Source organism: Ixodes scapularis, unplaced genomic scaffold, assembly GCF_016920785.2.
Source record: "Ixodes scapularis isolate PalLabHiFi unplaced genomic scaffold, ASM1692078v2 PGA_scaffold11__112_contigs__length_91849675, whole genome shotgun sequence".
NCBI classification, from domain to species: domain Eukaryota; kingdom Metazoa; phylum Arthropoda; class Arachnida; order Ixodida; family Ixodidae; genus Ixodes; species Ixodes scapularis.
The window spans coordinates 27,377,836-27,390,532 of record NW_024609837.1 but is presented as its reverse complement, the minus strand read 5'-3'; the positions used below and the strand labels follow the sequence as shown (position 1 = coordinate 27,390,532).

Here is a 12,697-nt window from a genome sequence, read left to right as displayed (position 1 = left end):
CTATCAATCAAGTGTGCGCCCATGCCTTTTCGAAAGGCTACAGCAGCCCAGGGTGCATATGCACTGTTTCACCTTATGATGGACTGGAGAAGACGCTGCGAGCCAACGAAGCCAATCCAAATCAGCGGGAGTGTCACGTGACCCTCGAGAGGGTGCGCAGCAACGCGCCCCGCGCGTAGATACGTGACGGGCTCACAGCGGTGGATTGGCTTGGATTGCTCGTAGCGTCCGCTGCAGTCCGTCGTAAGGTGAGACGGAGCAAGTGTTTCTGGGTGGTGATTCGTGACGGCAAATAAACTACGTCAGACCACCTGTTGGCTTCAAACCGGTAATAACAACGCGACGTCTTTTTTTTTTTTTTTTAATTTATGAAACGATGTTTTCCGGCTTGTGCTCTTAGTGACCGGTAGCTCCGGACTTGGTGTATTAAAAATGTTTTCTCTTTCTCCTCTCTCACTCTCTTGGTAGCTTTAACCTGCGCTAGGTAGGCGTTTTTTACTTTTATTTTTGCTGTTTCTTTGTCTCTTGATCGCGTACGGCACCAGAGGCGATACGACACGCGTGATGGTTTCAGCTGCGCACGTAGGTACTTACACTACCCAGTAAAAAAGTCACCTTTCGCAGCATGCTAAAATACCCAAGCATACAGGGGCATGCTACGAGTGTAGCTACACGCGATAACGTCTACAACGCTCTTGTAAAAAAAAAAAAAAGAAAAAAAATGAAAAAAGCACACGTGCGTTTGCCAACGCCTTATTTTAGAATATATAGCAAGGGTGCGGGCGAGCTGGTGGATATTAACCATGTCGTAGACCAATATCACTATACTCTGTTTCATACTTAGCGTGCAACGCTGTCAAAGCTACTGGCGCGAGCTCGTGGCTTCATCTATGGTTTTGTTTGCGCGAGAACGCGTGCAAATGAGCAACGAGATCAAGCCCCACGCTCGCGCCAGTAGCTTTGACAGCGTTGCGCACTAAGTATGAAACAGAGTATAAGCTTTCCACTCATGCGTGACGCCGCCATAACTGCAGTTTTGGGGAGGCAGGCGTAAGTGCACGAGCTGCTCTCGCGTGACTTTCAGCAGGGTCGTTGCGCGTGCACAGAAAGACTACAGATCCCGAGATGCATGGTGGCAGCGATGTCGTAAAGAAACTGGCTCTGAGATAGGTCTACAGGGAGTATTCACTGGACGTCATATGTGTGGGTGCTGTTCAGAGCGCATGCTCAAAACGAGCTCACATTAATAGCCTGCTAAGACCGGCAAGCTTCATGGTGTTAAGTGCACGCTCCAAAAGGACTGCGGAAGCTCGCCATCAGCACGCGCTCAGCAGCAGCGCACACGGATATGGCCGCCAGTGAATACTCCCTATAGGGAGTATTCACTGGACGCCATATGTGTAGGTGCTGTTCAGAGCGCATGCTCAGAACGAGCTCACATCAATAGGCTGCTAAGGCCGGCACTCTTGATCGTGCGGAATGCACGTTGCAGAAGAACTGTGGAAGCTCGCCACCAGCACGCGCTCAGCATTCGCGCACACAGCTATGGCCGCCAGTGAATACTCCCTATTAACCTGAGACTGGGGTTATTTAGTTATTTACTTTTAATATTATACGCCTGCAAAGCGAGCTCGTGCAGCGTGTGCGGGCCACCATTCTCTTTGTTACTTGGGCAATTCGGTGAAAGATCTGCAGGGAGCGCACTGGCGCTGCACGTACGCTCTCGTAAGCGCGCGTGTGTATGAAGGCACTCTAGCTCTCGTTATCTGTCTAAATATTTGAAGTAAAATAAATAAAATAAGATATAAAAGACCCACACCTGCAAAGTGCAATTTATTTTAGGTTTTTGCTTCAGAATCGCAACTGCTGCAGACGCCAGCACGTGCACTGCAGATGAGTAACTATTCTTGCCGGTAGTCGGGTACAAGGTCTATAAACGCAGGCCAGGAAAAACAACTCTGCCAGCTTTTGTAAATTGTAATGGTAAATTTAAAAGGAACGCTTCGCGAGGTAGCACGCCCATGAACCGCGGTATTTATTTTGGTTCCTGGCATCTCTCAGGGGAGCGATCTTCGACACGTGTCTTTTCCTTCGACTTTAAAGTTTCTTAATTTGTCCCGCACCAGAGCCTCGGGTGTTACATTATAATAATTACTACAGCTCGCATGCACGTTCAGTTTTTTTTTTTTTTTTTTCAAACAAGCGATAAACCAGAAAAAAAAAATTAAAAAAAGCGCGCATTATGAATTACATTTTGTTGCCTATTATTTCTCAATACTTTTTCGCTGATAATTTAATATTACGCATTTATAAGGCCGCGTAACCGTATATGCCTTTCAGCTTCGACGAAGGTTAAGTTCAAGGTCAGGTGCCATAAAAGCTGCTGGACTTTTCTGTTATCTAATAAACGTTTTGTCGTATCAGAAAAACATACTTCCCCAACAGATCGAATGGCTTGCATTTCACGATGGTTCATCTCGAACTATCTGTCCAGAGCCTTAACTACGGGAGTCAAAGAAAGAATAAAAACACTTAAGGACAAGGACAGACAGCACAGTTCTTTAACTGTGCTGTCTGTCATTGTCCTTAAGTGTTTTTATTCTTTCTTTGACTCCCGTATTTTCACCAACACGCTCTTTCATCTTTGAGCCTTAACTACCAGGGTATGTTATGCCTGACCGCATTTAACAATCACGACCTCCTCTAGGTCGTGCTAACACCATACAAACATAAAATAAAATAACAAAGACATTTGTCGAAGACAAATGAACCGCACTTACTGATCCACGACCAGACTGAACCCATGACTGTCTGTTCCTTCTAGGATTGCGAGCTTCTTCATGGAGTCTCCCTTGAGGCATTTCTCGCCGTTGTTCACGACTTGCACGACTTGACGCGCATTTTTCAAGAGCAGGCGGTATTTTGCTGCCATGACGGTTCTTTGGCTGTCGGGACGCTGTCCACCTGTATAAGTCCTAGATAAGCGACATTTACAACTCCCGCGATTAGTCGGCCGCCGACCTTCGCTCTTCTAGCGTAACAATGGACTAACGACGAAGACTGACGATTCTTCCTGCGTATGGTAAGCATAGAAGTTTCGCTAAATTTTGAAAATTTTAAATTCTCCCGCATCTAAGCGAAGTTCAGTTTCGATTTGGATCTCGGCGCAAAGAAACAATGCAATATAACAATATCTTACCTATAGATATAAAATTAATCATAACTAATTTGATTTTAATCGTTTTAGTAGTTATTACATTACTAGAAATCGAAGTATGTGGGCGGAACTGGGGGAATCAAGCGGAACCAGGCCATAAAATGTGAAAAAGGGCAAAATGGCACACTACGGCTAGAAACGACTCGGTTGTCTGTCAACATTGTGTGTGAAATATGGCCGCAGTGTCGGTTGGCTGGTTTGTTTAGTGCTATTAGTGCTATGCTAATGTTAACAAGTAAAGAGCCGTTTCCACCTTAGTTTTTTCGTGGTGTATCACGAAATTTAGGAATTTCCTGGAGTGTCAGCATCGGATAGTCATCGACCTACGCCAGGAAGTAGTCATGATAGTGCAAGAACCGGTTCAGGTAACGCTCGTCGTTTTACACGCTCCAAACAGTGGTCCTCTTTTCTTTTTTGTTTGTTTAAAGAACGATATGTATTTTTGCTGTTTCCTCTCTCGTAGATAGCCTACTGTTGAGTGCACGCCAACTGTGGGCCTATTTACGCCTTTACGCATCGAGTTTGGAGACAATTTTTGTCTGACTTCGCCGGGCCTCGAAAAAACCATCTTGGAGCTTGCAGAGTTTCGCCGTTTCATGCTCGCGTTGTTTCTCGAATGACACTCGTGACACAAAACACCTGATCTTACAAACTGCGGTGGTGAACTTGATTGGTGGCACTAATTTGGTGCTGTTTCGGACCTAGACACGTTACTGAAATGTTTTTTGAGCTAATTAGAAAGAGATGAACTAGGCTTAGACGCATTGTTGATGCTCGGAGGGTTCGTTCATTTTGTTTTTTTGCTTTGATTTAAAATTCAAGTATAAATCCTGGTGGGAGCTTCGTCGCTAGGCGTCTGACAAATCGGAAGGTTCCAGGTAACGCGTGACGCCGTGCAAGGTTTGTGGTCGGGTGTTAAAAAAAAAATAAGAATGCTCGTTGAGGTTTCTGTGCGAGCACGTCAAGGGCTTGAGGCGATTCGGAAATGGTACTCACTTGGCGGGCAGGGGTGTCGTATCGTATGAAATTTTGTATGAGGGTAAAGCTTGTAAGATTCCATTAAATTTTAGTTAGAACAAAATTGTTTTTCCTCTTCAATGTAGTCGTGTCGTAAGCAACGTAAACATAACCGTTGATGTCTTGTATGTCATTTGTCAGCCAGGGTCAAATATGGTGTGATTATTAATGCTGTAATGACGGCATATTTTTTTCAAAGTAGGTTGTTTAAAAAAAAAAAGTGGCTCCCCTTTTGTTTTGATTAACTTGAGAACTTCTTAGCTCTATGAATGTAATTATTACCATGAAAATATCTTATCTGCTACAATTATGGAAATTTGCAAAAACTTCGAGTATTTTGCAGCGTAGCCTAATGTCATGTTCTGAATTTGTAAGGGTTTTGTGCTATTTTGCAATGGGGTTTGTCTTATAACCTTGTGAAATGTTTTGGAATGTTTGGCAACCTTGTGGAATGTTTTGTCCTGTTCTGCGGTGGGTTTTATCATGTGCTCTACAACATCTTAGTTTGTTCTTCTGTTGCTTTAACTTATGTTTACCTTTTCGAGATGCTTTACAAAAACTTACTTCACATTCAATGTATTTTGTTGTACAACCTCTCATTTCTAACTAAGCATTTCAAAATAATTGGACAAAATGTTTTTGTATGGGGGGCATCATCTTAGCAAAAAGACATTTTCTTGAAAGAAGCTCCACCCACAATTTTTATTGGTCAAACTATAGGTTTAAGTGAGTGGCGGTGGTCATTTTAGCGAATGTTGTTTGTGCGCGATGACCGAGACTGCTTTAAAAATAAGGGCGTTGTGCTATCATGATAAAATGTGTATTATGTTCCTGGTATTGTGTTCACATTATGGTTCATCTTTGTGATTTTATTCGAGCCTGTAGAATTGGTTTGATCAAAACATGGTGCAGATGAACAGACAGGGTCAACTGTTTATCTTTGGCGGCATGATCTCTGACCATATTTTATGCGAGTAAAGAGAGCACCCTTTATGTCTAATCATAGCAGTGGCAGAAGCTGTAGTTTCTCCAGTAGGTTTCAGTAAAGTGCAGATAATAACAGGGACACTAGTTGACACATTTGATCAAATAACCATCATTTGGTGCACTGTCATTCGATGCAGCAGCGTATGGCAACATCATATGGACTTCTTATGTCCCATGCAGGCATACTTTCGCATTGCATGGAAACGATTTGTCATGCTGGTGTATGAGCTGAACCGACCATCCATATGATTGAGACAAGCAGACACTGATTGCAATTGCTTCATTGTCGTGCTATGCAGCTACTAGACAGAAGTGCTGTCTTGTCTTGCAGGCTGCCATTTGGCACTGCCTGAATCACTACGCATTTGCGGATGCCACATTCCTCGCAGAGCGGCTGTACGCGGAAGGTGAGTTTTTTTTACAGTATAGACTTATTGATGTTGAAGTGGGCAGCTTAGCTTCAGTTTAGGTTGCAGCGACTTGGACAGAAAATTACCACATAATTCGCGGCACTATCAACACCAATCGCAAGAAGTACATGCAAATTTTCTACGCATTCCAGTATCCGCAGCCAACACAAACACTATATTGTGGAGCCATTGCCACATAATACTTATTCTACTATTACATTTACTATTACATTTTTTTTCCTTGTAATTTCAAAGATTGTAATAACCTACCCGCTGAAATGGCACACTTTAGTTCATAAAACTTTTTCCCGATCTGTGTAAGAATATACTTCGAGGTCGAGTAAAGACTAACCTTGTATCTTTCGTTTCTCTTTTCTTTTTTCCGCGTGTGTTTCTGCTGTTGTTTTCTTGCATGTTATTCTAGTGCAGTTAAGATTGTTTGCCATTTTGGCCGTGTATTTGTCTGCCACATCTACCGCCGCTGCTGCGACACGGCCAGGATCGTGGCCTGCAAAAACACAATGCTTTTGCGACATCGTTGGGCGGAAATCGAAGGGTCCCTTTTTATGACTCAATAATCGCACCAATCGGAGATCCGTTCGAGGCGCCATGATTTCGGCCTACGGAGCAAAAGCATAGGGTTCGGATTTTAGGCGGGGTCTTCCTCGAGGAGTCTGCAGAGCATCGCTCGTAGCCCGAGTTGCTTTGTGGCTTAGATTCCCAACGTTTTCCTTTTGCGTCTCACATTTGCGTTTTCCGTTTTTGCCAACTTGCCGTCACTGAAAACTGACTCGCAGTTTATTTTTTGGCACAAACAATACATTTGTGACAAGGGCACTGAAAAATGAAAAAAAGCTGGAGGATTGCAGCTTTGCTGAGTTCTAGCGCCCCCTATTACGAGGTTGCAGTGGCACTGGCAAGAGGAACGTGTACATGCATGTGTAGTTGGGAGAAAAAGTTTGCGGGGCAATGGAGCACCAGTTGAAGAAACTGGCTGCGCCTTCTCTCGGCGCGTTGCCACTCTCAAGACTCACGTTTTGCGCACACGCTCCCTTTCTTGTTCGAGGTCATGCTTTTTTTTGCTCGCTTTCGTTCAACACTACGAGATAACAGAGACTAGCGCAAGGTGCCGCGAAATGTTATCTTTAGCATACGCGAACTCTGTCACCCATCACGGCGGCCGAGGCAGACGCGCGGCATGATGGCTGTCATAGCGGCACCTTGCGCCAGTCCCGGTTGTCTTGTGTACGTTGGGCAAAAGCGAGCAAAAAAGACATGACTTCGAGCACAAAAGGAAGCACATTCTTGAAGCTTGAATCTTGAGAGTGGCCACGCGCCGTCGGAAGGCACAATCAGTCATTCCGGCTGACGCTTCCGTGCCCCGCAAACTTTTGCCGTTGACTGTACACACATACATGTATCGAAAAAATGCATACAAAAATATGCCTTTTATAATTTTACACAAAATATATAACACTTTCATATTATAATATTTCCTGGATGGTACGACTCTTTACCAAGGGTACTTCAATACCGTGAGAGAACACAGCATTTAATAAACACTTTGTATGGTATATTCGAGAGGTGCCCAGAATGCATAGCATTCATAGCCCCTCTGTAACGCTGTAGCGTCGCTTGTTGTCGCAGTGTCCTGCGACATCGTTGCGCGACTGTGACGTGATGTTACAACGTCGCGTCGCATCAAATGATGTCACAGTGTCACCTGAAGCCACGACATCGTCGAGGCTACATTGCACGTGCAGAAATGATAGCGCCAAGAGTGCTACGCTTTTTAGACATATTCCACGTTGAAGTTTGCGGTCGACCAACTTCCGCCCCGCAGTGCACACAGATGAGAGCCTACACCTGCTGGCGACGTGCCACTACCGGGCTGGCAACAAGGTGTCGGCTTACTCCCTGCTGCGGTCCCACGGCTGCCGCTTGCCCCAGAGCCGTTTCCTGCTGGCCCGCTGCTGCCTGGACCTGCGCAAGTTTTCGGAGGCTGAGCTGGCGCTGGACGCCGACACGGGCCTTGCGTCCCGGACCTCGGCCAAAGCTGGCCTCGACGAGCTGGCCGGGTCGTTCGGCGACTCGGCCTCCTTCGCATTGGCGCTCGTTGGCCAGTTGTGCTCGCGCACGGAGCGGAGCACGCGGGCCGTCGAGGCCTTCAGGTGCGTCGCAAAAAGGACCTGGGAAACTTGCTCTTTGAAAAGCGTCAAAAGCTCCCCCAAATTCTTTTTTTGTTTGTGGTTGGTGCGTTGGAAAAACGCCGAACTTGGCACAAGCGCGGCTATCTTGGGGACCGAAGTTGTGCTTAATTCAGTTTTGTTTTGAGACTTTAGTTGGTGCCAGAGTGTACTTTTTTATGGTTTTCCTCTGGCTAGCCAGAGAAAAACAATAGCCAAAGTGCCAGATTTAAGCCAAGGATGCCACATTTGAACCGAAGAGCCACCAGTAAAGCCTAAATGTGCCACTTGTTTGGCAATTTAAGCCCAAAGTTGCAATGTGAACACTGAACAACACGGAGTGAAGCCTAACCCTGGAACCTCTGTGGCGATTTAGGTCCAAAGGTGGTATACTCCGTTTCATCTTACGATGGACGACAGTGGACACTACAAGCCAGTGGATCTAATCCAATACCATTAGATAAGCTCTGCTGGCAAATTTTAAAAGCAGTCTTCCGTAAAGCAGAAACTGTCAGTTTTGGCATTCGGTGCTGAGTATGCGAAAACAGTTTGCGGCGGAATCCCGCGTTCATCTGAAGCCTTTCCAAATGTGCTTTCAACCCGCTTTCTATTGCTGTTGCCGACTTTGTTTTTTCTCTTTTTCAGGAGAAGCCTTAAACTCAATCCCTTTCTCTGGTCTTCGTACGAGTCGCTCGTCAATTTGGGTGCGTCTCAATTCTTGCTGCCCAAAATCCTAAAAAGAAAGAGCGTTGTGACATTGTTGTTCTTTGCAGGCGACACGCCAAACCCCGCGGAGATCTTCAGTGTCTCCTCCTTAGACAACTTCAACCTGTGCCAAGGGAGCAACCCCCTCGTCAACTTCGTCAACAAAACAAACGTGGATTTCGTTGCCGAAGACATCAAGGCAAGTCCTTCCTTACTTCACTTGGTGCTGTCTTTGGTTCCGATGGCAACCTCATGCTGCCGGCGACAACGTCGCCGTATTGCGGTGCTTTGTTGTCTGGAATCAAAGTATCTGACGTTACACGGCAGTTTAGAGAAGAAAATTCGTGCAGAATGTTTTTTTTAGTCCAGTCAAGATTTTTTTTTTTTTAAATGGGGGAACTTGCATTGGGGTTGTTTTAGCCCCGGTGCCGATTTGCCGGTTGCAGTGGCCACTAAAAAAAGGTGAAATGGATTAATTAGTCAGCCAGTTAAATAAAAAGTTTGAATTAACTATTTAAGCTTTCGTCTTTGGGGGCATAATGTAGTTGGAGAATTGATGCTCGACCTCAGTATGGTCTAGCTGCGCCGTTGAAATTTTCTTAAAGACAGACTACCCGTTCGCTCTTTCCACTTTTCCCGCGCTCCCTCCTCTCCCCCTTCTACCGTGTCTACCGTTACCTGTTTCCTCCTCCTCCCCCATGGTGAGGAGGATGTTCTGCCTTGCAGAATCTCGGCTCTGGTCGTCGGCCTTTAAATATTCGTAATGGCTGCTGCAGGATAAGAAATGTTCCCCTCGTACACGGCTTTAAACCGAAACAAAATTTTTTTGTCCAAATTTTACGGCGCGGCTGTAGTTGCCGACAGAGTGGGGAGGGCAGGGAAGTGTTTCAGTTGTCTTGCCCCGGCGTAAGCTTCCCACTTTCAATAGCGCTTGGTCGTCTCGTGCACCTTGAGCACGCACACGCAGGCGAAGCGCGGCGGAAGGCGGTGAGTGTGTCTCGGAGGCCGGATGTTCAAAAGAGACGCCCCGCCTTTCTCGCCTTGTCAGCGACTCTACACCGTGTTGATTGTAGAGTGAGTATAATAGTCTAGAAGGGGGAAAGGTCCCTTGCATTTCGGCCGCCTTGGAACGGTGGGGTGTAGACAAGGATGTCGGTGGCCCCAATCGGACCGTATTGCCGGCGACGCTCGATATAGTGCACAAAGAAGCATGAAAACGTCACTTGCAAAGTCCATCCAAAGTATTTCTAGCTGACGTTTTTGCAAAAAAAAAACAAAAAAAAACGGCGTCACGCATTGCACGGAAATAGATGGGATTGTTGAACACTTGAACTACTTCGAATCATCACTACAAGACGAACACGCCCAACCTGTCGTCTGCTTTCTTTCTCCGCTTTTCTTGTCACTCCTTTTCTCGTTCTTTCTCTCGGGACCACGGACGTTGGTGCTTACGGTTTGCCTCGTTCAGCTCTTGTCTTAACTCCCCTCTTATCGAGGTCGAGCGCGAATGCAGCTTTCCTGGAAATCCCACCGCACGGCGCAGGGGATTGTGGGGCCGTTCCGACGTACTCGCCGTTTGTCCTGGGAGTGGCTCCTTCTCCATTACGCGAGATCAGAATGCAAAGAAAACGGACGGAACAGGTCGCAAAGCCGATACATACCCCCCCCCCCCCCCCCCCCCCCCCCCATCTTGCCATCGTCCCGCTTTCTTTTGCGTTTTGGAACCGCGAACTGCCGATCAAACTTGAACTGCTCCTATTTAGGAGTGCACCTTAAAAGGGCACTAAACGTAGGAAAAAAAGGAGTTTTTTTCTACCTGGTTAAGACAGGCATGTCTTCCAAAAAATTTTATTGAAAAAGAATTAATCTTTTTCAGTATATTCTTGTTACAGTACAAATTTTTTGATTTGCGGGCAAAACTGAAATTGTACTACTTCTGTGGGATGATGATGATAGTGTTTGTACACAACTAGCTCGTGCTCCAAGTTCGCTGGACCTCAGAGCGCACACTAGATCTCTGTAAACGCTGTTTTCATCATCCCGCAGGGGTGCAGTTTCGGTTTCGTTCGCAAATTGAAAAATGTGTATTGTAACATAAATTATTAGGCAAAAAAAGTTTTTCCCTAGCTGACCTAGCTGTCCTAGCTGTCCTAGCTGGTAGAAAAAAATTTTTTCCCTAGGTTCAGAGTCCCCTTACCTTAACGTGCCCGACGTCAGATTGCCGTAGCACGTTAAAAGAGACGACGAGAAGCGCTGTGTATTTTGGGAACGGTCCACGCGACGCTTGTTTTTCCACGTTTTACCGTTTTCGTTGTTTCTGGACGTATTCGTCCCACCAACTGCGACGCTGAATTTGTGACCGACAGATGGTGGCCAGCCAGGGGATGGGCCAGTCGAAGCTGTCCGTGCTGCCGCTGCCCTGCGACGCTTCACCCGCGGTGCAGGCGCCCCTTCTGGTGGTCCGGTCAGGGTTCCTGACGCCCCAGGGGGACTGCAGCCCCCTCCCGGCGACCCCCGACCTGGGTTGCGAACCCCTCCTGACCGGGGTCAAGGCCCCGGCCAAGCAGCACCTGTCGTCGATCAAGGGAGTGCGGAGCGTCTTCGGAGGCGTTACGGCACTCAGTCCCCTGTCAGCTTCGTGAGTGGGCGGGGCCTCTCTATCCATTTGAAGGTTTCGTAATGGAGAGTGTGCTGTAGGGAGCATTTTTTGGTGGCCGTGACTGCATGCGGAGCGCGTGCCGAAGGCGAGCTTTTACGGTTCCTTTGCCATGTGCATTCCGCACTGTGAAGATTGCCGGTCTTGGCAACCTGTTAGTGTGAGCTCGTCCCGAGTGTGCACTCTAAACATCGCCCTCCAATGTGGCATCCAGTGAAAACCTCCTAGTGACCCTTTTAAGGAGGTACACTACCCAGAAAAAAAAGATAGTCGATTTAAAAGGTGCCTCATCTACGTCGGTAATCATCTATTGACTATTCCCAAAAAGTTCCATTTGTTGACACTGCATAGTTATTTTTTTACGAGTTATTTTCGGTCCATCGATGCCAAAGAAAAGGTGGAGGTTCAAGCCATGTTGAGAATGATGCGGCGAAGGAACAGAATGCTTTCGGTTTTGTGTGCAACTTTTTCTTTTCAATGAACGTATTTGCAGCTTTTTAGGAGCCGCAAAAATGGGGTTTCATATTTTTTCCCATTTTTAATATTGAGTGTGTGCATTCAGTGATTTCGATTAAATTTGGTGGTTGTTTCTAATCTAAACCTTAGAAAATGGCCCGTGGCCACGAAAGAAAAGAGAGCGAGCGCGACACAAACCAGCCCGTTCTCGACCGGTGGTTTTCGGACAGAAAGAAGCCGGATTTCAAGCTGCAAATTTCGTTCTGGGTAGTTGGGCTTCCATATTTCATGTGCAACTAAAAACATCGTCGAGCATAAATACCCTGTCAGTGCCGCTTTAACGCTTTTGCTTGTAGGAAGATGAAATATATTTTACTCTATCCTTAAACCTTACAACCTGTCTGTACGATCGACAGCTGCATCGCATAGCGTCCGATTCAGACCTTTCGATTTTCACCTGAATTATTCTTAAGCTTTCATAATGGCATCGCTCGTCTCACCTTCTGAACTAGAACATTACTTTTCTTCACCTTGCAGATCGCTGATTCATTTTAACGCGCGCAGCTTGCGCAAGCACACCGATGACATTACTAACTTTTTATCTTCTGTTGGGCATCGGTTCTTTATTATTTGCCTTACCGAAACTTGGCTGAGTATGTCCGATAAAAACTTGTACGATTTTCCTTCTTACTCAGCCGAATATTGCCATCGCGCTGGAAGTAGTCATGGTGGGGCTGCTATATTTATCTCTTCTGGTTTTCATTATCATCGTCGACATGACCTAACGCTTAACCTGCCTAGCTGTGAATCTGTCTGGGCAGAATTCCATGAATCATTCTTTTCGCAACACGGAAAAAACATTATTGTTGGATGCATTTATCGCTCACCATCATCCTCCACTAGTGAATTTTGCTTAGCGCTTAGCGAAGTGCTCCATAGACTATCAATCGAACGCAAAAACGTCATCATCTTGGGAGACATTAATATTAACCTAATCGATACTAACACTTCTTGTTATAATGAATACATTAACTGTCTAAATGGCAACGGTTACGAATGTCTC

General features: G+C 46.1%; 2 protein-coding genes across 3 annotated transcripts in view; one reads left to right on the top strand and one right to left on the bottom strand.

Annotated features, from left to right (window-relative positions):
• The window catches only part of LOC8039454 (probable imidazolonepropionase), a 22,112-nt gene extending 19,116 nt beyond the window's left edge, over positions 1-2,996 (bottom strand). Inside the window, exon 1 of one of the 2 annotated variants that reach the window (XM_042288858.1) lies at positions 2,781-2,996. In XM_042288858.1, coding sequence (XP_042144792.1) covers positions 2,781-2,932 — 152 coding nt within the window. In that variant the 5' untranslated portion in view covers positions 2,933-2,996. The remainder of the gene's footprint in view (positions 1-2,780) is intronic. The other variant, XM_042288859.1, reaches the window with a different exon arrangement.
• Positions 2,997-3,379: 383 nt separating this feature from the next.
• LOC8052654 (cell division cycle protein 27 homolog) overlaps positions 3,380-12,697 on the top strand; it is a 40,282-nt gene continuing 30,964 nt past the window's right edge. The window contains exons 1-6 of the mRNA XM_029988892.4: positions 3,380-3,582; positions 5,553-5,628; positions 7,475-7,802; positions 8,463-8,521; positions 8,591-8,721; positions 10,889-11,160. Coding sequence (XP_029844752.3) covers positions 3,559-3,582; positions 5,553-5,628; positions 7,475-7,802; positions 8,463-8,521; positions 8,591-8,721; positions 10,889-11,160 — 890 coding nt within the window. The 5' untranslated portion in view covers positions 3,380-3,558. The remainder of the gene's footprint in view (positions 3,583-5,552; positions 5,629-7,474; positions 7,803-8,462; positions 8,522-8,590; positions 8,722-10,888; positions 11,161-12,697) is intronic.